The 24,965-nt window shown below is 42.2% G+C and overlaps 1 protein-coding gene across 6 annotated transcripts; it reads right to left on the minus strand.

The window, feature by feature from the left end:
• crebrf (creb3 regulatory factor) lies at positions 1–23,608 on the minus strand. 6 transcript variants are annotated; one of them, XM_053441305.1, is made up of 11 exons: positions 23,303–23,605; positions 16,972–17,211; positions 16,543–16,631; positions 15,984–16,043; positions 14,359–14,534; positions 12,062–13,260; positions 11,741–11,938; positions 11,193–11,382; positions 10,994–11,067; positions 10,589–10,708; positions 1–9,555 (listed from the first exon to the last, which is right to left on the minus strand). In XM_053441305.1, exons 4-11 carry the CDS (start codon positions 15,993–15,995, stop codon positions 9,437–9,439), a joined length of 2,088 nt encoding a protein of 695 aa, XP_053297280.1. In that variant the 5' UTR covers positions 15,996–16,043; positions 16,543–16,631; positions 16,972–17,211; positions 23,303–23,605; the 3' UTR covers positions 1–9,436. The 6 variants fall into 6 exon arrangements, with proteins under 6 accessions (XP_053297280.1, XP_053297278.1, XP_053297275.1 ...); XM_053441303.1 differs by having other exon boundaries at positions 15,984–16,109; XM_053441300.1 differs by having other exon boundaries at positions 15,984–16,631; positions 23,303–23,608.
• Positions 23,609–24,965: the final 1,357 nt, after the last annotated feature.

Below are 24,965 nucleotides of genomic sequence, written 5' to 3' on the forward strand. Positions count from 1 at the left end.
TGGGGTGCTAATGTTTTTTATTGTTTTGATATTAAAATCAATCAACATAATCAGACTATTGTGGTTACAAGAAAAGTTGTGGTACCAACTCCTGGCCGATACAACAGAGAAAGAATGATTTCAAAAGAACAAAAGAAAACGAAAAAGAGGCACAATAAAAACAACAGAGATTCAGGGCAGATGTCTGCAGGATGTGGAGCAGCCGGAGACAAAACCTGTCAGAAGCTCTGAAATAGAACGAGTCGTTACAGTACAAACCAAAACATTGGAGAAAATAAAAAGAAACGTCTTTTACATTTTCATGCTTGTGCATAAAGCCACCCATTGTGCCTCAGAGAAAACAAAATTCCAAAAAAAGTTATTAAGAACAAAAGTATAAACCCAGCACGACATTTATTACACAACATAAATATAACAACTGTCAAGATATTATAATAGAACAGGCATATATGTGAACTACAAATATAGACGTCATCGCTAAAGAGAGGATCAAGTTAGTTTCAGCAGGATACACTTTCTGCAGGTTTTGCTTAGTTATGAAATTATAATCACCAAGAGATCTATTATAGAGCACTTAGCAATGGAGTACAGTCATCCTACTGAGACTGCTGAGAGGAACACACACAGGACTAATTACAGAAAGATCCCATGCTGTTGATCGAGTCAAACAAGTGACCGTACAAGACCAGAAGCATCATAACCATGGCATGTAGCTGTGGAGCTCAGAGTGACAGATACCTCCCACATCCTCTACATGTTTGGACTGGCCCGGATTTCCTATAAAAACGTCTTCCTGTCTGTCATTTATATCAAAAGTAAAAAAAAAAAAAAAATTGTTTCAGGACAAATATCTTCTTTTGATAAATGTCTCTCGCTCCATGCAGTTTGGCAAAGTCTGGAAGGAAATGTAAATCATTGCAGTGTTGGATGATGAGTGTGTAAATATAGAAATATGGTCTTTTCTTTTATTACCGAGAGTGGGTTTTTGTTTTTGTTTTGCTTTAATAAGATTAGTCTGCAGAAGAGGAAATCGAAACCTCTCCTCGTCATTCGTCGCAAAGGAGGTTGAGGGGTCTCTGCCCACCAGCTATAATCTCAGGGACTCCCTGACGAGATGACTGCTGACCAAAGCCCTTCTGAAGAAACCAACAAAAAAATAAAAAGAACTCAGAAAGGGCGAAAGATCTCTGGCGCAGCGGTAAACTTTCCCCCAGAAAACGTGATCCCACTACACCATCGAAATCTTTTCTCAAATTTCCCCAACAAGGTTAGAGAGAGTGGTCGAGCCGACCCCTGACCTGAGCTCAAAGGCTGCGGAGCACCCGAAGGTTCAGTTTGCTGATCCTGGTTCAGGGCCAGAAACTTTCATCGCATCAAAACCTCAGATGACAGAATGCTTCTTGAGCTTCACAGACGTCAGTTACTCGCAGTCACAATGAAACTGTAAATCTGCAGAAATGTGTGTTTCCTTTACCCGGCATCAGGGCAAAACAAAAGGCTGAGGAAACTTAAATAATAGGAGACTGGAGGACAGGAAGGAAGAAGACGGAAATAACTGAGGCCAGATTGTGTGGTGATTTTTCCAAATTAATGCGATGACTTACATTAAGTTTTGTATGCAAACTCATCTGTTGTTGCCTTTTAATCGAATGTGTTTTTTCTTATTTAATATATAATTTCAACATTTTAAATGAAGACTTGGTTCTCTGTTTTTTGTTCAGTAATTTGTCTTTGAGCATTGTTAGAAATCGAAGAATTGTAGGTAAGTAAATGGCATATTATGTTTCACTGTGACTGTGATACGAGTCTGTTGGTCTCATGTAAAGTCTCTGACTCATGGAAAAGTCCACTTCAGTGGAAAAGCTATAAAGTGTTGCTCAAACAAACGGTGTCCTCACACTATAATTTACAGGACTCAACAAATAAATATCAAATAAATGGCATCAACACTGGGATCAGGGGTAAAGGCAATAAAATATAATTTAGGAATACAAATTTAAACGTGCAACATTGGACAGACTCAGAGCATAAATATCAAACCATAATCTCAATTCGAAAATAAAAAGGTTGAGACAAACGAGCAGGACAGCGGCCGAATATAAGGATACAACATTCATGATCCTTCTGGATCCTGACAACTAGAAGACTAGTCTACATCAACAGCAAAGCAGCAGCAGAATTATACCTCGCTATGTCAGCGTACAGCAGTGCAGCAGTCAGAAACACGAGACTGACCAGAGTGGACAACAGAAGGAATAATATGGCTAATACAGCTTTTTAACACAGCCTTAGCACCCAGCCACTGACAGATTAGCACCACAGTTTACCTCCATGCTCAGTTTGTCGCTTTATTCGCATCCTCAGCGACTCAGTGCCAACACTGACTTCGAGGAGGGTCTGGCACTTCAATATAGCAAAGTTAAGAAAAGGAAAGTTCGGTCATGTGTTTTTTTTTGTTTTGTTTATTTCATCCCCCCCCCTCTTGAGAAGGTCTCAAGAGGCAGCAGCACAGTGCTCCGCCTCGACACCAAAGAAGAACTTGTCCTTGTAATTGACAAGTTCAAAAATCAGGCCCGAGTCTCCCTCTGCCTCAGACACAGTGGAAGTTTGCTCTTCTCTACACGGACACACACCAGCGGTGATAGCAGCAGCAGCCAATACAGGAAACACACGAACGTGGCGTAGTGGGCAGAGAAGGAGTTAAAAAACAGAACCAGGTTTCCCAAGACGACACATATTTACTTCAACACATTGTCATTTACGCTCTTCTGCGCTTACAAAAAGGGAACATGTTTGCAGGGTCGGTTTTTCTATGCAGACAATAGCTTCCATCTGCATTTAAAGGCTGATTATTATACAAATTTGGTGAGGTTCTCGTTTTTCTTCAAGTTTAGGTTTTGGGAAACCCAGCCCCTTTGTTTCTGCAGGGAAACCCCCTCCAGACCGACAGCAGGTGCCGATTTGTGTTCTCATATATTTGATTAAGGCACCTGGTTCATCAGGCATCATATTCAAAATGTTCTTTTTTTTCTCTTGTTCATGTAAAAATCCAGAGCAAGGTGAGTAACGCAGTTGGTCTGTTGACTCTCACATGAAGAAAACTCAATGGAAAAAAAAAAAGAAAAACAGGGGCGAGTGTGTGGACAATCTAAACCAAAAATCTCTTTGTGCTCATTCAATAGCAGCAGGTTTGAAATCAATCATTCGACTGAGAGTACAGTGAGCGCAAAAAGTCATGCAACAACCTCGTGACAATGAATATGATGTTTTTTGCCGACTGGCCATGTTTTTTCTTGATCTGCAAGAACCCCGGACGTCCCTTGATTCTCTCAGTTCTATGCAGGTCATCATCATGCAAAAGACATTACTCCAAATGCATCTTACATTTCTGTATGCATCAAATTTACACAGAGGCTGGTCAGCGCGCGGCCCCTGGAGATGAGGTGTTTTTACAAAGCAACGAGGGTTTGAACAAGATACAACACAGTTGAAATGCATCGGAAGAAAAAAATCGAAACCCTCAAAGCCAGACTCTGGGACCTGAAATCACAGCTTGTGGGGGACAAGGACAATATGGGGGATATCGGATTTCACAGATGCAGAATTTGAATGTAGTTTTTCGGGTAATTGTGCTCCGATATGTTTTTTGTTTCAGGGCGGTGAGACCAAATCCTTGACTATGCTATCAAACCAAACGAGCCTAAATGATCCATAGAAGACAGTACATTTATTCATTTATGAATCCAAATAAATATTAATTCATTATTTATCGTTTATTCATTCTTGGAACTCTAAATCATTATTACAAAATATTTCCACTGGAGATCATTCGTGTAATAATTTGGGGGGGTATTTTGAAAATCTTGTGTCTTGGTCAAAGGGAATGAACATCCTTCATCGCAGTGATGTTAAATCCAGGAGTCTGGCTTTTAGAAAACAGAAAATGGTATGTTTAACAATAACGATCACACAAATCAATAATACAGAAATCATCAGTCTGTTGTGGTTGTGAGCAAAAATCTGTGTGAGTCTTCTTCTGATTGGTCCAACAGGGAAATCACGCCATCATTCTGCAGAGTCAATCTGCTCTGATGACAGCTATCGGACAATCATCAAATGGAAAATGTGAGTTGGATCTTTACACAGACGCCAATTTTCGTTCTTGGATCATTTCTTTGATAAAGAGAAACAATCAGCACCACATGACAAACCACAGCTGGATCACATCTGGAAATCAAGAGTCTGATCCTTCGTGAGAGAAAAACGTGTTTTAGAGTTGAGAACGTGAATTCTTGTGACAAGTCTGTTGGCCGTTTTTTTCAGTTTGTGTCAAGATCGTTGCACCATATTGATTGACATTGATAAGTCAGAACACACACACACACGTACAATATTTTGTACAGAGTAAAGAATGGCGACAATAATTGGAATATAAATATATTTTCTTTCGGTTCGTATATGTCATCACTTACAGTATGTCAGATAGAAGAACGATATTACCCTGATTTGCTGAAGAAGAGCTTTATGGATCCACTTAGCTTTTATTGGACAAGAGTAGCACAAAGTTACACACTCAATTAGCTTAATATTTGACTGAATCGGATTCATCAGAAAAATCAAAAGAAGAAGGAATCATTTTACTGGCGTGGATTTTTTTTTTATTCACTCATTTCCTTGACTGTTAAAATGCCACAGAGTCTCCTGGTTTGAATGTAAAGTTGCACAGCTTGCACCTTTCACGTTAAATGTGAAAACCTGTGAGGGCTCTTGCTTGAACCAGACTTGTGTCAGCCAGCGGACCTTTAATCACTTTTGACCCCCTTCTTCACTCGGGCAAAATCACGGCTGAGAAAATGCCTCGGAACATTGTCCAAAAAAGGACGCAAGAAATCACGAGTAGTTTTTTCAGGCATATTTCACCACGTCTGCTACTTCAATCAAGATCGTTGTGAGCCAATCAGGCTGAATGGTTTTGTTGTTGTTGTTGTTGTTGTTGTTATTGACCTCACATTAGCAGAACATGTCAGAAACGTCAGGCACATCTCTCCGTAACTGACATGCCAGCTATTGTTTTTATTTGTGTGTTTCTGAAGTTGTTTAAGAAGGCAATAAGTGTCCGGATTGAGTCTTCATTTGTAATTGGCTTGCCATACAGTACAGTGATATAGTAACTTCCCCAGAGGCGGCCAGGAACAACGACTTTCAAACGAGCTCTTCCTGGCCGCCCCAGGCTCAACCCCTCCTCATTAAGTCACAAGTAGAAATCAGTTTACAAATGATAACAATATAGCTCTCTGGAGAAATGTGTCTACACTGTACATCACCCTGAAGAGGAAGCCAAAGCAGAATCAGTTTTTCCATAGGAAACCTCTACTGAAGGCAAAATGAATCATGACGCCAAGGGGGTCAGCATCAGGATCAACGTAGGGGCCCTGGAATCAAAACCCTCTTTTTTTTCTCATTTTTTTTTTAAGACCACAAATACACAATCCTCACAGTCCCTCCTGACCAGGAAGTAGATCGATCCTATCGACACATCCGGCTTCTCAAAGCCAAGCAAAGATATATCATATCATTACACGGCTCCAGAAACATTTGGATCTAACCCTCGTCAGGCCACACCCGCACTCCATTCTCTTGCTAGTACATAGACCTAGCCAATTCAGGTAATAGACCTAACTTAGCAAGTGGTCATCAAGTACACTTTCAGCATTCACACCAGGCCTTTTAGCAGCAAATGGAAGAAAAAAATGCTTTTCTTTTTTTTTTCTTTTTTTTTTGGACAAAGTGCTTTTGTTTTCAAACATATAAGATATAGTATTCTATACATATATCTAACATTTATAAGATACATATTAACTTATAGTCTATTTACAAAAATGAATCACGACTAAGAAAATAGCTATGGACGGCAGGGGAGAGCAAGTCATTAGGCTACAACTAGACTGTGGAGTCAAATAAGAATCATGGATACTCGTCTCTCTAGTTTCTGAAAAAGCACCATTTCTCCCTTTTTAGACAAAATGGATAACAGTAAAAATATATATAGATATAGATATATAGATATATATGTGTGTGTAGCACTACCTGTTATTCACTCACATGGTACAGAAAGACCACAGCTCTGCATTGCCATCGTCATTATGTGAAGGAGAACTCTCTTCACTTCGCACTAACCTGAATTTATCAAGCACTTATTTTTCAAACATATTGAACTCTGGTTGAATAGGGCACTTCCTGGGAATGGCGAGAGTTTCCTCTGAGCAGGAAACGGGGAGGGAAGCATTACATGCGTTGTTAAAGGTTGGGACACGCTGCCTTTTTGTTGCCTGAAACTTTTGTTACTTGAGTTTTGATGAGCGAACGTATGCTGGGGACTGAAGGCGAGGCCAGGCAGATATAAAAACTGAGCGAATCAAACCTCAGAGGAAGTAATGTCACGACCAGGAAGATGCAGAATTCAACCAGCTTCACGGTTAAAGAGGGAATACGTGTGAAAATCTAAAAAACAATGCACAGTGTTGAATCCAGATAAGTCTGGGACAGAAATGGCTTTGTCGTATTTACAACAGAGAGAAAGTAAATAAAGATGGACGGCTCCCCAAAAGTGAAGCCCAAAACGTCTTGATCGCCCCCCTGGTGGCTGGCTGCAGAACAGGATATTAACCATGCCTCCACCATGTTAGTGGATGGGACACGGACCTAACTAAAAAGGGCATGGGAAATAAATGTTTCTCTCAGATGCTTTCTGTCATTTTAGGTAGTTTACAAGTTAGTTTGGTTTTAATTAGTTATTTTATGTTACAAGCAGTGAGATATCATTGGTTGACAGCTGAGACTCACTTGCGGTTGGTTGAGCTTGTGTATCAACAGAACCTTTGTACAGGATGTCAAAAGACGGCAGCAACCATACCCGGGGGTATTTTGGCTTCATTTTTGTACAGCAGGAGGAGATGTAGACGTCGTCCATCTTTACATACAGTCTATGTTATAGCATCTATGACAATACTGCCCTCCCATCGCCACACTGCTATCCTCGGAGTTTCTTGGACGTGTCCCTGTCTGCTCTAAAGACAGCCTGTCCTCATTCTCTTAATAGACCAGACTTTAAACTAGACCATTGCTTGGTGCGTTGTGTTTTAAATGAATCCAATCCTCTGTATTCCACATCTCCCTCTCTCCACTTGGAGAATCTGACAAAACAAATAGTTCCGCACTGTCAGGAAAGCTAGCAGGCAGCTAAAATTACAAAAATATAACAAGAACCTTTTTTTTTTTTGGTTTTTCAGTTTTTCCTCTAAGTTTCTAATGAAAGAATGGGCTATAGAAATGTGTCATGCTTAGAAATTAAATCAGATGTCATGAAAAGTGGCATCTCACCTTTGAAAGGTATATCATTTATGTTTTTTTTAAATACAGTACTTCAAAACACAATTCAGTTATTATTTTGTTGATGAACTAGACCTCGTCTACAAACAGTTTCTTCAACAAGTAACAAAGAAACAGAACATTTTGGTTATTGTTGGTGACATTTTAACAAACAATCATAAAATGTAACATAGCTTATCTACTAGTGCTCTTGGTTCTTGTCCTAGGCAGAGCCGTTAACACAATTAGCATGTGGAGAGAGGAATCAGTTCAGGAATGAAGTGCTTAGGCAACAAATTTTCTGGAGAAGCCCACGAATGGGGTAAAAATGTTAGAAAAAAAAAATGAATGTTCCTTTTCTGTACAGAATTGGACCCAAGCTAATTTCACAGTTCTATGAAGTTCCCTGACCCTCCCACATTTCTTACATTCAATACGGCGTCAGGTAAGCTGTGCAAAACCTTACTTTAACAGGCTGGTCGCCGTTTCGTTGCATGTGTCTTTGGTACAAAAAACAATCAAAATATAGTGTGCAAATATTTTTTTGTAACTCTTAACAAAAAATATCCGTTAACCCTGCCCCTGCCCCTCCCCCCCAAAAAAAGACAAAGTACCAAAAACCATAAGTAATCTATTGCAGAGCCCTCCTTATATACACAGACTCTGTGGCATCCTGCAACGAGAGCTTCCATTTGTTTTATATACATTCAGAACATCTTTAAACAAGTGAAATACACCTTAACCCCGCAGGTGTCCCCCTCCTAACATTCACTGACATCCTCCCTCAGGGTAAAGTAGTCCTCTCCTTGACTGGACCTCGGGGAGTTCTGAGCAATCGCCTCTTCTCGTTCAGTCGCTCTCACATACGCACTCAGACGTACAGAAACATACACACACATACATACATAAACAAGGCACAATGAATAGAACTTTGATCAAACACTGGTATGAACACACCAAACTGTTAGCCTGGTCAACTCTACTGTACAAAAAGTGGAGCCGGTGCCGTTTTTTACTGGGAGACACGTCTATGTACACGTGTGTATGACTCTTCGAGGAGATGGATCACTGCTAATGTCTTCTTCATCACCACCAGGATCTTCCTCACAGTCCACTCCCATACTGGTAAAACGCTTCTGTTTCACTCAGTCCAGTTAAAACTAGCACAAGTCCAAAAAGCACCAAACTACATGCGCTTCCTCTCCACATGGTCAAAAAACCTCCTGTCCAGATAAAGAGCCATTAAGCTTCCTCCTGCCTGCAACAAACTCCACCCCAGCAGGATGTCACTTAATTCCTAAGATTCAACATTTTTTTGGAATATCAATTTCAATGAGCTGATTGGCAAACAGGGGATGGCATGAACATATTTAGGCCTTCAATACAAAATATAACTTGCCACCCTGTAACGAGCGTGCTGCTTTACTTTTTCTGCAGCTGTCTTGGCATTCAGAGCCATTTCATCAAAGTGCTTTAACTCAGTGGGTTGAGTTCACATCACGCTGTTCAATTTTGTTGCCATGTGAAGCGAAGTTCTTCTAGGAAAAGATACCTGGGACCTTTTCGATCTTTGATGGGGTCCAATGTTCAACGGTTCTTCCTCCGTCATAACAATCTCAAACAGACTGTGTGAAAGTATTCCAGTAGGTGCACTCGGGTGACTGTCTGTCTCAGTCTTGGAAGCAGACCTCCAACAGAACCACCCCAACACAATGTTATGTTAAACACATCTAATAATCACCAGTGGATTTAGGACGTGCTGTTAGCTATACACCAAACCATCCTTTGCTTTTAGAGGCGCGTTTCCCAACAGATGCTCACGATGGGTTGGGAGACAGTGACTCTGCATGCAGTTTGCAGAGACAGAAAGCTACGGTGTAGGCCATACAGGTGCATGGCTTTAAACAAGCACACATACATACACACAAAGGGAGGTGTATGTGTGTTTGTGTGACTAACAATGTGTATGTGCGCAGGGTTGGAGGGGCATGCAGAGGGGAGCATAGTTACAATGGGACAGCACGGTGGTAATATTTAGCCCACTCCTCTCAGTGGACGGCGGGTTTGTCTAGATTTTGGAGGTGGGAACTCGCAGGCCGACCAGTCCGCCGGTCGGATCGCCGCGTCCGGTGTTCTCCAAGATCTTGTTGACAAATTCTGATGTCTGCCCGGCAACTGGGGATGCCACTGCAAACAGATATGATTTATTAATGGATTTGGTATATTATTGTCTGTTTTTGTACGTTTTTTTTTTTCCCCTGCCTCTTTATATGTTACTGCTTTGATAATAGGGATGGGCATAATTAATCGACGATCGATTAATTGATCATTAAGAATTTCGTCGATGAAATATTTTTTTCATCGAGAAATTCGCTAATTACACATTTGACCACGGGGGGCAGTGTTTGAAAAAAACGCCACAGTCCTACTCAGTTACCTGCGACTGGCTGCGAGTTACCGTGTGGTTCCATTTCCAAAGTAAACATGAAGAGGTCACGGCGAAGTGTTGCATGGGACCATTTTGAGTTAAAAAATGACTTGGTTCACTGCCGACACTGTGAAGCTATCACAGAGACTGGGGGAGACAAGGAGCCTGCGTTGTCTGACACGGACGAGGGGAGCGCAAACACCGGAGCCGCGGCCAGGCTAGCCAAGCTAGCACGGAGCTACCTGTGTATCACGGCGACGTCAGTCCCCTCATCTTTAACAACACAAATCCGTAGGCTGGTGCTGAAGTTGTATGTGAGTTACTGGTTATTTTTATGAAGCTTTCTCGACTCAGTACCTTGTTTGATAGTTTTGAGTTACATTTGGCAAAACCTGTCAGACCTAAGTATTATATATTTGTAGCCGTGTTTAACATTATGTTTTTTTATATTATTATTATTTTATTTTGGAGGGGAAAAAAACGAGGGTCAGATGTGTTTAGTAGCACCGGCTTCTAGCTGTCGGCTCCGCTGCTTAAGATTACGGCAGCGCATATTTTGTTCATCTTGTAATAAAGATCTCAATGAGGAAACACGCTTCTTTTTTTCACTGCATTTTAATATAGCTTATAAATAGTGCATTTTTTAACTTGAAAATATTAATGATTAATCGAAAATTCGTCATTAACTCTCCCGACGATCGACGAAGACAATTTAATCGAACGCCCATCCCTATTTGATACATTTATTTTTTGCTATATAGTGATTACGGTATATGCTTCTTTAATTCTCACCAAGTGTCTCCTTGATGAGCCGCGCCAGGGTGTCAGTCATGTTGGTTGTACGCGGAGTAGAGTCCTCCACTCGCACCACTATCTCCTCCTTGATGGTGTTGATCACGAAGAGCAGCCGATCTGCAGGAAGATAAACATCAGAGCAAAGATAACACAAATCCAGAAACATGAACGGAAACGACTGATTCAAAACAAAGCAGATCTGATATTTTGACAAATCACAATATAGTTATTAATGATTACGTTTGTAATGTAACCAAGCTTTAACAGATACTATGCAAAACAACAGAAATATAATGAAAGGGAAACAAAATACATTTAGTAAGAAATGTACAAACAATCTATGAAAATTGGATGTAGAGGTTGATGTACTTGCTATAAAAAGTAAAACATTCAGTAACATACCATATTCTGTGCTGAGTCCCCAGAGCTTCACCTTGTTTGCTTCATACTGGGCTTTCTTTTTAAGACGACAAGCTCTACAAAACACAACAGATGATTGGCACAGAGAAATAAGACACACTGCTCTCCAACCAGCATCCCGGCTTCAGCTAGCCTTAACTAAAGTGATCGAAATGACATATAACATGCGTGCATGTTTTACCTGGATGCCAGCTTGTTCTTCTCCTTGCGGGACCGGGGTCGTGCAGTCAGCGGCAGCTCGCTCACCGGTGTCAGGTCGCTGATCACCTTGTTCAGTTTGCGGAGCTCGGTGCCGATCTGCAGCAACTTACGTGGATTGGGAGTCAGGTCTTCCACATCCGTACGACGGGACTTCTTCAGCATGTATTTTCCTGCATGACGAGTGATAAGAGATTGTTTTCACATTTAAATGGTTTCAACAATGACTCAACAGATAAATGCAGAGCAATGACATGGCAAAAAGGTGGGGATTTGATTCTCATCTGGGTATATGCAAATATGATTTCTATTCTAAGTGAATCTAAGTAACTTCATTATTCTGATTTCCAATTCTGCATTAATTTAATGTTAGTTGATGTATATAGGATTTCCATTGGAAACACGGCGAGTTGTGGCTACTGTTGTAAAAAATCCAAACAACGACCTTCCTACTGAAAGACTGTGCAAAGATATACAGGATGTGAGCATGTGTGTGTGCAAGTGTTTGTGTGTGTGTGTGAGAATGTGTACCATGGAGAGGCCCGTTCTTCTGGTACAGGTTGCTAGGCAGCGTGTGTCTGTCCCACTCAGACGGCTTCAGCATGCGTTCCTGTTTCGAGGGGGTGAGCTGTTCGCTGTACTCCCAGAAGTAGCGGCGCCTGCTTCTCTTCCGGCTGGAGACTCCTGCTGTCAGGCTCTTAATGTCATCCGACAGCTCCATGTCACAGCCTGGAAGAAGATGCGGGACGGATTTAATTTGAGAAAAGGAAAGATAAATAGGGAAAGTTATAGTAAAACGGACACAGAACAAGAAAGTATTTGTTAACTAACAACATCCCAGCATTTGTTTACCAGATGTACTTTGATGAGGGCTACCTGGCTCAGAGAAGGTGTCACTCATATCATCATCCTTGTCTGCTTCATAATCTTCATCCTCCTCCTCCTCCTCCTCTTCTTCCTCTTCTTCCTCCTCCTCGTCATTCTCAGAAAGCTCATGCTCGCTGCCAAAACCCTCATCATGGTCTTCGTCATCTAGCTCTAGGCCGTCGCCTTCCTCCTCCTCATCTGCTTCTTCCTCATCCTCGTCTTCCTCGTCCTCCTCCAGCTGGGAGGGGGCTCTGCCGGCCAGCCTGCTGCGGGTCAGGAACAGGGAGTAGTTGTGCTCCTCCTCCTTGCTCTTCTCCGTCTTCTCGGCAACCAGAACGCCACCGCTAGCACCTTCCACACTGTCGGCGATACTCTCCAGCCCAGAGGCGGTGCCCTCCATGGCCTGACTCATCTCCACGAGTTGAGGCACAGTGGCAGACCAACCTACAGGCATCTCTCTTCTCCCGGTACCCTCTGCAACCTTCTCAAAGCTTGTCAGGCTGCTGGAGCTGCCGGCTGCTGCATCAGGACATCCCACTGAGGCAGCACTAGCTGAAGTGGAAGCTTTTTCTTCTTTAGGGTGGGAGAGAGGTGGAGGCACATCTGACATCTCAATATCAGTCTTGGAGGGCAGGTTGGGCTGAGCTTTATCCACTGCGCTAACACGGACTTTAGCCTTCCGCACAAAGACAGAGCCATGGGAAGTGTGGGCTGCCATCTTGGCTCCTCTGCCCTGGATCTCTCTTTCAGCTGGGCCGTGGTTCTGGGTGAGACTGAGCTGGCTCTGGGCCTTAGCCATAGTCTCAGTGCTGGAGGGGACAGGTCGGGTGGCTTTTTTGGAACTTTCAGGGAAGTCTGGCAGAAGACTGTGGGAAGGACGGGATGAAGAACTTGGGGAGGGCCGTGCAGTTCCTGGGCCAGATCCTTTGCCGGGGAACAGGGGTCTCTTACTGTGACCTGGAAACTGGGATGGTTGAAGCGGAGGCAGAGGGGAAGGCAGGGTCATATCAGCAGGGGGGTAGAGGGCCTCACACACGGGCAGGGAATCTTCGCTGTTGAGCTGAGCCAGTGTCGGGGTTTGACTGATCACATCCTCATCCTGATAGGGACTGGAGAAGTCATCCAATCCAAGGAAATCCACCTCTTTGGTCCCCCAGATGTCACAGCTGGCCAGCCGTGTGTATCTGTGAGCACAGAGAGACACAGGTCTATCAACAGTGAACGGCTATTTTCTAGTTATATATCCTTTAAATGCAAATGTAGTCTCTCAGTCTCTACCCATGGAGCCCTAGACATAAACATACTTTGACAGAGTTTTATTGTTACAGAGTAACCAAACAGAGACTTGGGCTACATCCTAACTAATCCATCTTAGTTTTAAAACTAAAAATGATCCCTGTTCAAATGAGTGTTTCAGCTCAGACTCATTATCCTCACATCATCAACACATAACACTGGTCAAACAACAGCCAACAGCACTTGAAAAATAGCTTACGGTCGAATACACACTGAATGTTTAACATCGCTGTCATTAATAATCCATGTTAACTCAATTTAAGTTCTCTGGATCCTTCACATCTTTGTTCGTTCATGGTCACAGAGTATTTGAAGCTGTTGTTTCGAGTCTGAGCAATGCATCTGCACCTCACTTCACAACCCCCCTGAGCAAATGTTTATGATTGTATTTACTCCTGTGATATTTTTTGGTTAATGTTCAGTTTATTGTTTTCTGCTTTTGTAAAAAGCGACAGATACCTGGAGGCAGTCAAACCTCTTCATACCACAAGACAGAAATAGATCACAGGGGCAACTGAAGGGCTCAGAGTCGGTCTTATCTAATCTTCGGGAAGTTTTGACACACTCATACAGACACTGAGCTGTCTCCCTTTCATTGCGATCCAGAAACAGTTCCCATAAAATAATTGGAGCTAGCAAACAGCTGCGTGGGACTAGTCTGGCCAGTCGAGGTTGTAAAAGAATGACTCACCCAAAACATACAACGCTTTCCCTCTGTTACTGTTAAATGGAAGTCAATCAACCTTGTCAGCAGCACATTCCCCCAAACTCACAAAAGCCAGCACTCTTCCACCTCCGGTTTAGGGTTCAGAGACTCTCCCCTCAGCTGACACTCATTTCTATCTCTAACCCAGCATCCTGCATCGTCACTGCTGAAAATTAGTTACAATCTATTCGCAAGAGCATTTCGAAATCTTATTTACTTGCAGCTATTTTTAACTGGATGTAAAAAATAGGCTAAAGCGGGTAAATAAATGATCCCATACCTGGTGAGGTCCTCCCAGTAGGAGTCCCACTGTTCGAACGCCGGGGTGCTGTGGACCGTGTCACACTCGGCCAAACCCATGAGCTGATCAACACAGCCCTCCACCTCCTTTCCACCATCGCCGATACCCACCATGCTGTCCCCACAGGGGCTCTGCCTGTGGGTCATGTCTCGGTCCTGCAGCGAAGAGGAAAAGATGGAGGTGAGTCAAGCACGGATAAATTAAGACATGAACCAGTTGCATTTAATTTCCTGGAGAAGAACGTCTGGATTTGACAGGAAGAACTTTGATTTATCTGGGATTTGTCAGCTGAAAAGGGCAGTAAAATACAGGTTTATAATTATTATCATTAATATTATTGTTTTTTCTGCAGAAACCTCAGCCTTTGTTGCTTTTTTTGAGAGTTTAAGAGGCTATTACGGTAACCCACATCTGTCCACACTGAAAACTAACTGGAGAGAAGACCGGTCATCCTCCATATTAATGTGTTGCTATGCAAACCGAGAGCTCGGCAGTGAATCCGTGTTGTTTAGTCTGGAGCAGGGAGGAAATTGAGGTGGACACCTGCAGCTGACAGACCGAGCTGTGACAGGTGAGCGCTCTGTTTAAAGCTGCCTCACGCCAACCACCTGCAAGCCTGTCAAATGTCACATGGGTGACAAACAATTAGATACAGATCGCCATTTAAAAGGCCACGCTGGCACCTGTGCTGACCACATGCACATGTTTATTTACAGCTTTTCAATGACATTTAAATCACATCCCTCACATTTAGTAGTGAGGGATGTACTACGGCTGGAAACCATTTGAAATGTGAGGGAATAGTACAAGACTGAAAATCTTGATGAGAACAAATCATGTAAAAATCTCTTAACATCTCCACATTTAAGCGAAGCAAACGAGGATTGATACTGGACATTTCAATTTACATGCACTTTTCTGTGAACATGGTCTATTGTGTTATAGCAGAAAAAGCAGCAGTGATCTGTATCATGTAACCTATTTTTCGAAAACGGCTGGAGATACCCATGCTGAGCTGAGCTGAGCTGGGAGCAACTGTAATGACTCAAGTGTTTTTGCACTGCAAACCATGGGAAGGTCAAACGTGTTTTCCTTGATGACACACTGGAGGTGTACTGAATCTCACAGAGCACATTAAGAGGCTGTCGTCTGCAGCATTTCATGAATCATCTCACTGCGACCATTTTCCTCTTACAATGCATCAGAACATATCATTTGTTAAGAGTAGCACTACCAACATTGGATTGGTCAAATGTATCAAGTGAATATCAGAAAATAAAAAATAAAAAATAGTCAATGCATGAGTAAATATAATTTTGTTTTGATTTGAATGAACACTCCAAAACTCCAAATTGATTCACGGGAGCGTGACCAGCCATGACTGATTTTTAAAGACATCGGGTTCAAAGGAAAAGTGATTGTGTGTGTGTGTGTGTGTGTGTGTGTGTGTGTGTGTGTGTGTGTGTGTGTGTGTGTGTGTGTGTGTGTGTGTGTGTGTGTGTGTGTGTGTGTGTGTGTGTGTGTGTGTGTGTGTGTGTGTGTGTGTGTCTGTGTGTGTGTGTGTGTGTGTGTGTGTGTGCATGCGTGCATGTGCAGTAACTCACCATTTCATACATGAAATCTGGGTCAGAGCTGGTAGAGAGCAGATCCGTGCTGGTCAGAACCTGGTCAGCAAACAAGTAGTTTTGAAATGCGTCTGCAAAGGGAGGCTCCATCCCAATGATGCTGGGCTTTAACATAATAAGTTAAAGAGCAAATTTAAGATAAATATTCAAGACATCACCCTCACAAAAACAAAAAAAGTGCAATTCTCCTTTTAAACTACACGAAAAGTAGCACAAGGAGTCAGTACAAAACAGCCACAACAATAACTAATGGAACGTCTTAATTTTACACACCACATATTGCTGTGTAATTGTCTCTTGTCACTGATGTTTACAATATGAATGATAATGTGATAAAGAATGTGCAGAATGGAAAGAAAGCAGCATCATTTGAAAATGAAGAAAACTCCAACATCATCTCCTCTTGTGGCTGATTGTGTAACATTTCTTAATCCAGCACCACACAGGAGACCAGAAAAAAGTGTACTTCCAGTCAGCACTGCATTGTTTCAGAAATATTTCCCCAGAGGATCCAGTGTTCACAAATTCATTCACTTACTCGTTCCCTGTTAGCACATCTGCCCCCAGCAGCTGTTTGGATGCAATGTCCTCAGAGGTCACACTGATTCTGGGTCAGTCTCTCGCCTCCTTCAACACCACAGAACTCTATTTCAAATCTATGATACCATCAGCCTGTGCGTGGTTACTGAAAAGCGTTATTTGCAGAACTGTCAGATATAGTTCCATTTAATTTGTGTTAATAGAATCAGTTAAGTTAATTTGAGTTCATATATAAAGATATATTATAATTCCTATAACTATAAAACTAAAAATCCATATTTTTTTATCATTCAGAGTATGGTTTTCATGGTTTTTCAAATGCTTCAGACATTTCTGTTGATTCCACAAGTGTTCACATTTCCAAGCCATAAGTAGAATGTGACCTGGCCTCCCTGTTTGATTTCCTTCCCTATGTCGCCCTTCTTACCTGCGGCATTGCCAGACACAGCTTAGAGCTCCAGCGGGGGTAACCTCTGGGCCTCCTGTCCAGTCCCAGTGGTGTGAGGTTGTTGGATCGGCACAATAAATCAACGCTGAGGCGATTATCGCAGATTGCTGGTAGATGTAGCCTGCGCGGCTGGGGGGAAGGGAATAGGGGAGAAGACGTCAGTTACTTGACTCGACCTGGTCTGGTCTGGTCTGCTGTGGTTCTCTGTTTGCTTTAGGTCTGTGGTAAAAATAGAGAGGGTGCACAGAGCAGAAGAATTAGAATCAAAAGTGAAGCACTCAAAGATAAACCCATCAGTTAAACAAACTTAACCACAAGAGTTTGCTTGTGACTCTGCAACAAACTGCAACAGTATGAACTGAACTGAGTGCAAACACAAAAGGAGCTGCACAATAATATCATATTTGATTTGGAAAAAGACAAGAATTTTGAAGTGGAACATAAATATGAAAAAAAAAATATAAAAATATATATATAACACATTTGGAGTAATTCCGCTACCTCTAATTAATTGGGTTGTGTCACAAAGTTGTAATTTACTCTCCATCATTAAATGGAGAAACTAAAATGAATTTTCAATTATTACATCATAATTAAAGGAAAAGGGAAAACAGTGTTGCCATGGCTGCAAGCGTAAATGGCAGGAGCTAGCAGGCTAACAAAATTTAGAGGTGGAGAAATATACTTTTATCAACATTTATATCGATTGTATTTATTAAAGATGTCCATTCACTGCCAGCAATGCAGCATCTCTCCATCTCTGCGGCTCATATTAACTCACTGCCAGTGCACAAACAAACTAAATGAGTCTGTTAAACAAACACTGAGGCTCAGGGAAGATAACTGATTATTACTGCCTCCTCTTCACGAGTGAATGGAAAGTGAATTTTTACTAACTGGTGTTTTTCTTTTATAGTAGAATATAAATCAAAGAGACGTTAATTCAAATGAAGCGTAAGTTGTTGTTTTTTTCCATGTACCAGTCCAAGTCAGCGAGAATAACAGCATGGCCTTTTTGGCAGATAAATAAATTCTGTATCTTTGAAGGAACACATCTTGGGAAACAGATCCAGTCATTCCAAAAATGCTGAACTGGTGCCTCAGGCTACACTCTGTTTACTGATAACTGCTGGATGTGAGGCTGGGCCGAATGGCTGTATCTCCGGTGCTGGATCTACAGCCAGCTTTTCTCTCTGCCTTCTCTGTGACCGTTAGGAACAACTATAAACACTTGGTCGGACGTCACCTCGTAAATACAAGCTGTGATTGAGCAGAACCCGACCCTGACTTTTGAGAATCAGATAACAGTAAAGTCATAAACCCCCAATCTGACTCATCAGATCCCTGGAACGAACTGAGTCATCATTACAAAGGGTCCCGACCATGCATGTGTTAAGAGACCATGACACTGCACCACAGCCCCACCTTGCCTCCAAAGTGTTCCAATATCCATCCAGCAGCCTATACAATTTTTTTTTTACCATAAAAAGAAAAAAGTCAATGTTTTACTCCTTCTATCATGATTTTAGTCAGCCGATGGTTTTGTGTTACCTTATTATTTATGAGCCTTTCCTCAAAGACTAGAAAAGTGATACATTAGGCAAGGTATTTTCATTCAGGTCAACTGGTAGAGTTCAGAATCCAGTTCTTATAATGAAGCATTATTATCAACAATGACAAAAATCATTAGACACACGTTAAATCCCAGTACCGTGTAAATACAAGTCTGCGTTTAACAGCACTTCAGTCTCCAATTAATCTAACCCCAATCTACATATCTTTGACTGTGGGAGGAAGCCAACCCGCAGAAATGCAGAACATGCAAACTCTACACAGAAAGACCCTGGCCGATTTGCAACAGTGTTAATCACTGCACCAAGCACAAACTTTTCAAAACTCAGCAGCCTCTGAACTGTCCATAACATCTGTTCCAAGTCAAACATTCGTCGGATGTGACCTTAACTTCAGTTTTAATCTTCATTTTCAGCCTCACGCTTGTTTCATTCCCTATTTGTCATTGTTTCACATGTGATGATGTTCGGTCCCTTTGCTGCTTTTGCATAGCAGACCAATGAGAATCTGCATGGTGACACAACCCAAGCAGCTGACACGCACCTCTCTCTGATGCTCAGAGGGCCACATCACTTTCACTGGGTGCTGAACCACATAAATGAACTCTCACCCCTGAGATCTGTCTTCAAGCATCTCCTCACTTTGCAAAGAGACAGGAAGTGGCATAGTGCAGAAATCATACAACTGAGTTTGTAAAAGCAACACCTTCATGAATACCAGAGCACAAGTCGGGGCATATAAATATGCATGTACACACAAGACCACAAGTAAATATAGAAGCCCCACCTAAGAATACAAATTGAGAGTATTATCAAATCTCAATGTGTACTTCTGTCCTGGGCAGCTGAGTCTGACTTCACTGGTAGCAGAAGCAGAATGAGATAACATATGGCCAGCACACAACAATAACAAGAGCATTTCTTCCACAGAGAGAAACAGCCTACATGTGTTCACACTGACAAACACCGAGTCACAGTGATTCTCACCTCTCCACTCAGAGCTGCGCTGAATATTTTCCAGTAGCAGAGTTTAATATAATCCAACTCACCGCTCAGTAGCTGACACAGGCTGTGATGTAGAACCGGATATTTATGGCCTGACAGGCCCCAACAGATTTGAGCAGAGTTTCTGTATCAGGGTTCGGTCAGACTTAGTTCAGAGACGAGTGCCAGGATTAGATCTTTTCTTTTTTGCTCTTTGGGATTTAGTTCAGTTTAGGGTCAAAACAAATCTTAACTATGGTCAGGTTACTTGCGCAGGTTGAAAAATGTTAACTAATGTACCGGGATTCTGAGTTTCCAAACTGTTTTTGTACTGATTTTTCCCATCCCTACCTGTGTACAGCTATTGCATTTTTAACCCTATATGTAAATGTTTGTTGTCATTGGATATTGGATATTCTTTTTCAGACACCACATAATACATGATAAAGCTACAACAAACAAGACAGCCTTATATACTTAGTTCTTCTCAATATCCAATTACAACCAAGTATTACATATAGGGTTAAAAATGCAATCGCTGTACACAGGTAGGGCTTTCTGTTTCAATGACATCAATGCCCACAATAGGCTCGTCAAACAGAACAGAGCATCTGCTGGGGTCACAGCCTTATCGTAAAAGTAAAGATGTGCTTTGCCGTTCTGGGATTAGTAGATTTATCAATTAGTTAGGTGGCCGAAAGAAAACTAAGGTCTGATAGTCAGTCGTTTTACAACTGATTGTCAGTTATCAAGTAAATATGCCCAAGCATTTTTGTTATAAGTGCCGAATATGAAAAATGGTTTTGTGGTAGCATGCCAGAACAAGAGAGAATTTTAGGCATTTCATTACTTTACTGTGGCCTGCACCAAACTGTCACTCTCACAGAAGATAAATTAATCAATAAATGAAGCAGTAATAACAGTAACAATTATCTGTATTACTATAAACACAGATTAATGAAAAACCATGTTTGGAAACATCATTCGCCTCTTTTATCTTTGAATCTTCTCGTACAATCAGTTCCACAAATAAAAAATCAACCAAACATTTATAGATTTTCAACAGCTGACGACTTTTCTCCTCTCTGCATCAGTTCCTGTTCAAACAGAAAGAGAGGAAGCTGCGACTGTGCTCCACCATCATGCAAACAGCTCACATTGCTGCCTCACAACATTGGACAGGGTCCAAGTAGGCCAATCAGCAGAGTCTTATTTGGATTGAGTCACCTACTGCTACCAGTCAGCTCCTGATCCATGCAGAGATAATAGGCCAGATATGTCAGTCGTTTTACATGTGGGAGAATATCAGCAAATACCACGAATGGTCATTAATCTAAATCAATCAACAAGTGGAAGATGGACGATCACATGCCATCAATTTTGCCACCAGAATTTTTGACTAGACAAACACTGGTGAAACTATCATCATGTTAACTGCTGCACTGCTTTGACATTTCTGAAAATGAGCTATTGTTCTTAATGTTATTAGTTCCACCTGAACTTATCCTTTTAACAGAGGTCATAGCTGTCGGTCAGGTGGCAGAGTGGGTGGTCCACTGATGACCAGCTAAGGCAAGAAACTGAACCCAAAATGGGTTCCTGAATATCAGACCAGCCCAACAGGTCAAAGACAAAAGATGTTCAATCTGATTGATTGCGAACAATACAGAAACAAGAACGCCTTTCATATGACCAGTAGGGAGTCAACCATTGATTATTATCTTTTATCTATTAGTCAAAACATTGGAAACTGAAAAATGTCCAACACAATGTCTAAGAGCACAAAGAACCTCAAACACTTCAAACTTCAAAAAACATTGAGTCTTATATGATGTAAGATGCCTTGATAAAAATTGTTGCCAGTTGCTTTTCATTCGAGCGACTTATCATTACAGCTCTAGTGAAAAGCTTAGCAAGATTAAGATTCGAAAGGTTTGCTCAGAAAACAATTAGCAAGTGCTACTATTCAGGTAAGCACATCGGTCAAAAGAAAAATATGAAGAAGCCCATCTTGATTTTAAGCTCACTGTCAAAGTGTGCATTAAGGTTTGGGCAAATTATGATATTTTCAAGCGAATAATAAACGTGTGATATCTTGATCAGGTAATTTCCATAAAAATTCCAAATGGCACTTTAAGTGGTGGCAGCACGTGTGGTTTTAGCAAACAACTGTTGTTTTATCCCTCACTGTTTCAAAAGCCATTGTTGTGGATGACTAGCTCTGACACAGACACTGCTGATAAAAGCACGATAAGCTGCAGTTTCCAAAAACAATACAAAAAAAGCCACAGAGCCAACAGATTAACACAAGTACAGAATGATGAGGAGCAAAGGTAAACATTCAAAATTGCAAAAAATTATTTGCACATAATTTTCCACAGAAAAACATATTAAACCATATCCCTGTCTCTCCTGATGATGCACTTACATGCACATCCTGCAGCAGCACAAACATCTCCATTCTAACACTCACCAGCATCCAACAGGCAGGTGCAGCTTATTCTAAACACCAAAAAAATGCATAAATGTCCTTAGCATTTACCCACCCTCTGCACTTAGCTCAGATCCTCAGCAAAGCAAAACAAACCCACAGCCTAACGCGTAGGGCCAACACCCACCAAATCTCGCCTTTTCACTGGCCGAGCGCACACGACGTCCCGCCCCCTGGTGTGTCTGGGTGGCTGCCCCAGCTGTCAATCGAGGGGGCTGGTGCATTATAAACAGCTCTTTTCAATCTAGGTTGAGGCGGAAGATAAACAAGTCGGAGGCCTACATGCCCGTGGCCTACATAGCTATATCTAAACGAGATGTAAGGTCAAATCTCTCACTTTCTGCAAAAACCTGAATGCGACACAGAGTTACAGCCAATCAATGAGTCGCTGGAATCCACACAGGGAAAAAAAAACAATGACGTTTATTTGATCAAATCGGTTAAAAATGAGAGTTTTAGGCGAAAATCCCATCTAACGCATCATCCTACGGAAATACTGGTTTATGGGATGTTCTGGTGGGAGGGCGAGTGAGGATCACATGGAAATTTCTGGCTGTGTCGAGTTTTTTTCCAGCAGCATTGTTCAGTGTCGGGGGAGGGGGGGCGTGTACCTGTCGAGATCACGGCAGTCAGTGTTTTGCATTTCACTGATCAACCGAGGCTCTTCTGGCCATTACTACACTTTATTACCGTACTACAACAATACTAAATCCACCTTATGCGCAAGAAAAGTTTATTATAGGATATGTGGAAAAGTTTAAAAGTAGAGTAGATGCCAACCTTTTTACATTAGTGCAGCTTTTAACCAACTATAACCGAGTTAAAGATGTAACACAACTAATAATGAGACTCTTGTAAAACGGGATGCGTTAGCTTAAACAGCAGGAGTTTAACATTGGAACAGGTCACGCCCCCGGAATGTTTGTGACATGTCGGCTAGCTGTTCGCGTTCTGCTCACAAACTCTTCCCCGCTGAAGCTCGACGAGCTGCCAACGCACGACCGAGCTGACACATCTGCGGTGTTCACTTCGACCGCAATCGTGAGGGTTCAACGTGGAACTGGCGAGCTGTGCTTCCCTTTCACCCAGAGCTCACACACGCCAAGTATGGCCTCCGTCCGCCCCCTTCCTCTACCCAGCCGAAGCCCGATACACAACAACAACTGACCTGCCGTTAGCTTCTCGGCTAATCCTCCGCGAGACAAACCCCCGCTCCACCGGGGAGTGCAACGGCCGCCAGCCGCACAGAAAGGACCACACTCACCTCGATGACGCCCCCACAGGCGTCCCTCTCCGATTCGGACCTCGTGTAGTCTCCCGTGCCGGAGATAATAAGGCCCACTTTTCAATGGAGTCCACACGCTGCTGCAGCTCTATCGGGTTTGTTTTGTTTTTCTTCTTCCTGACGGGTTCCAGGAAAGCGCGTGACTGCCCGACCACGTGGTGCGCGTCCGGGCCAATGGCAGCAGGGCCCCGGTGGAAACCTAACATTTCACCAGATTTAATAAACTGTGAGATTATAATAAAGATCCGTGAGCTTGGCTTGTATCGATATCGAGTTCGTGACGCGGTGTTGTGAGGGGGCCTGTCTGCAGGAGGTCCCGTTGCCCAACACTTTGTTTGGGGGGGCTGTTGACCCCCAGGAGAGTTGATATCATGTTTCATCATGCAGCCCAAACACCAACCAGGGCCCTGACATTCAAATGAGCCTCAAATTATGAATGTGAACAAACAAAACAAATAGTCAGGCGTTACATTGTCACCCATCTGCTTTGTTTGTAAGCAACTTTACAAAATAAAATCTTTCCACGAAACTTGGAGAGATGCAGCATAGGTCAGGAAAGAGCCGGGGATGATAAGGATTTATGTTTTTCTTTCTTAAACTTTGTGGGATAGGCAGTTATTCATAATTTTCACTGTTTTCTCAGAGTGTAATTCATGGATCCTGATGACAAAAACGCAGGCACATTTCAGAGGACTGATATCTATGTTTGTGTGAAATGTGGTACAGCTTGTTTGAATCTAAGGAGATAGTTTGGCCTCGGCAGAGATCTGCCTTCTATTGAGTGCCACTTTAGATTTTTTTTTAACACAATTTGAGGACTGATTTGTTAATCCTGGATGAAGTTATCTTTAACTCACCCTTTCATAATAATGGCTCCGTGCAGTGACATGGTACCAGTGTTAGGACACATCAATGTACTAAGACTACATAGACATAATGAGGTAACAGAGCATTGAATGGGGCATTTCATTTGTTACCATTTTCACACATCATACTTTGAAGAACTACTCTGATCACCTTTGATTTTTTCTTATCTCAAGACTTGGACAAGGATTAAATGTAAGTTGTTTTAGCTTTTGTTGAAAGGTGCGTCCATCTCCTGGCTTATATTAGCAGTGGCTCTGGTTTACAATGGACCATGAAATGGATGGCCCCTATAATATGTGCTATTTTTTTTTTACAAATCACCCTGCAGGAAATAAAAGGTACGGTACCTCATGAATGAAAGAGACTTTATTTCAATGCTCTTGCTTCTTTGTATTGGAGATACAATGGTTTGTCAAGAGGATACCAAACTCGAACTTGTGTATAGTTGCCATGGAGAGAAAACATGTATATGAATCTGTGGTTTGTACCTGGGTGTCACACTGGACAATAAACTGGACTGGTCCACCAACACAGAGGCCGTCTACAAGAAGGGCCTGAGCCGGCTTTACTTCCTGAGGAGGCTCAGGTCCTTCAACGTCTGCAACAAGATGCTGCAGATGTTCTATAAGTCTGTTGTGGCGAGCACCATCTTCTTTGCTGTGGTGTCCTGGGGTGCGGGCATCAAGGCTAAGGACGCCAACAAACTGAAAAAACTGATTAGGAAGGCAGAGTCTGTGGTTGGCTCTAAGCTTGTCACCCTGGAGGAGGTGGTGGA

The sequence above is a fragment of the Pleuronectes platessa genome, chromosome 15 (genome assembly GCF_947347685.1).
Source record: "Pleuronectes platessa chromosome 15, fPlePla1.1, whole genome shotgun sequence".
Taxonomy (NCBI): Eukaryota; Metazoa; Chordata; class Actinopteri; order Pleuronectiformes; family Pleuronectidae; genus Pleuronectes; species Pleuronectes platessa.

Coding starts and splice junctions, on each gene's coding strand:
- crebrf (XM_053441300.1), bottom strand. CDS start 16,118: ATGTTAAAGCCCAGCATCATTGGGATGGAGCCTCCCTTTGCAGACGCA. Junction 14,535..15,983: donor CAGATTTCATGTATGAAATG/GTGAGTTACTGC, acceptor TCTTCGCTGCAG/GACCGAGACATGACCCACAG. Junction 11,939..12,061: donor CCCTCATCAAAGTACATCTG/GTAAACAAATGC, acceptor ATCTTCTTCCAG/GCTGTGACATGGAGCTGTCG.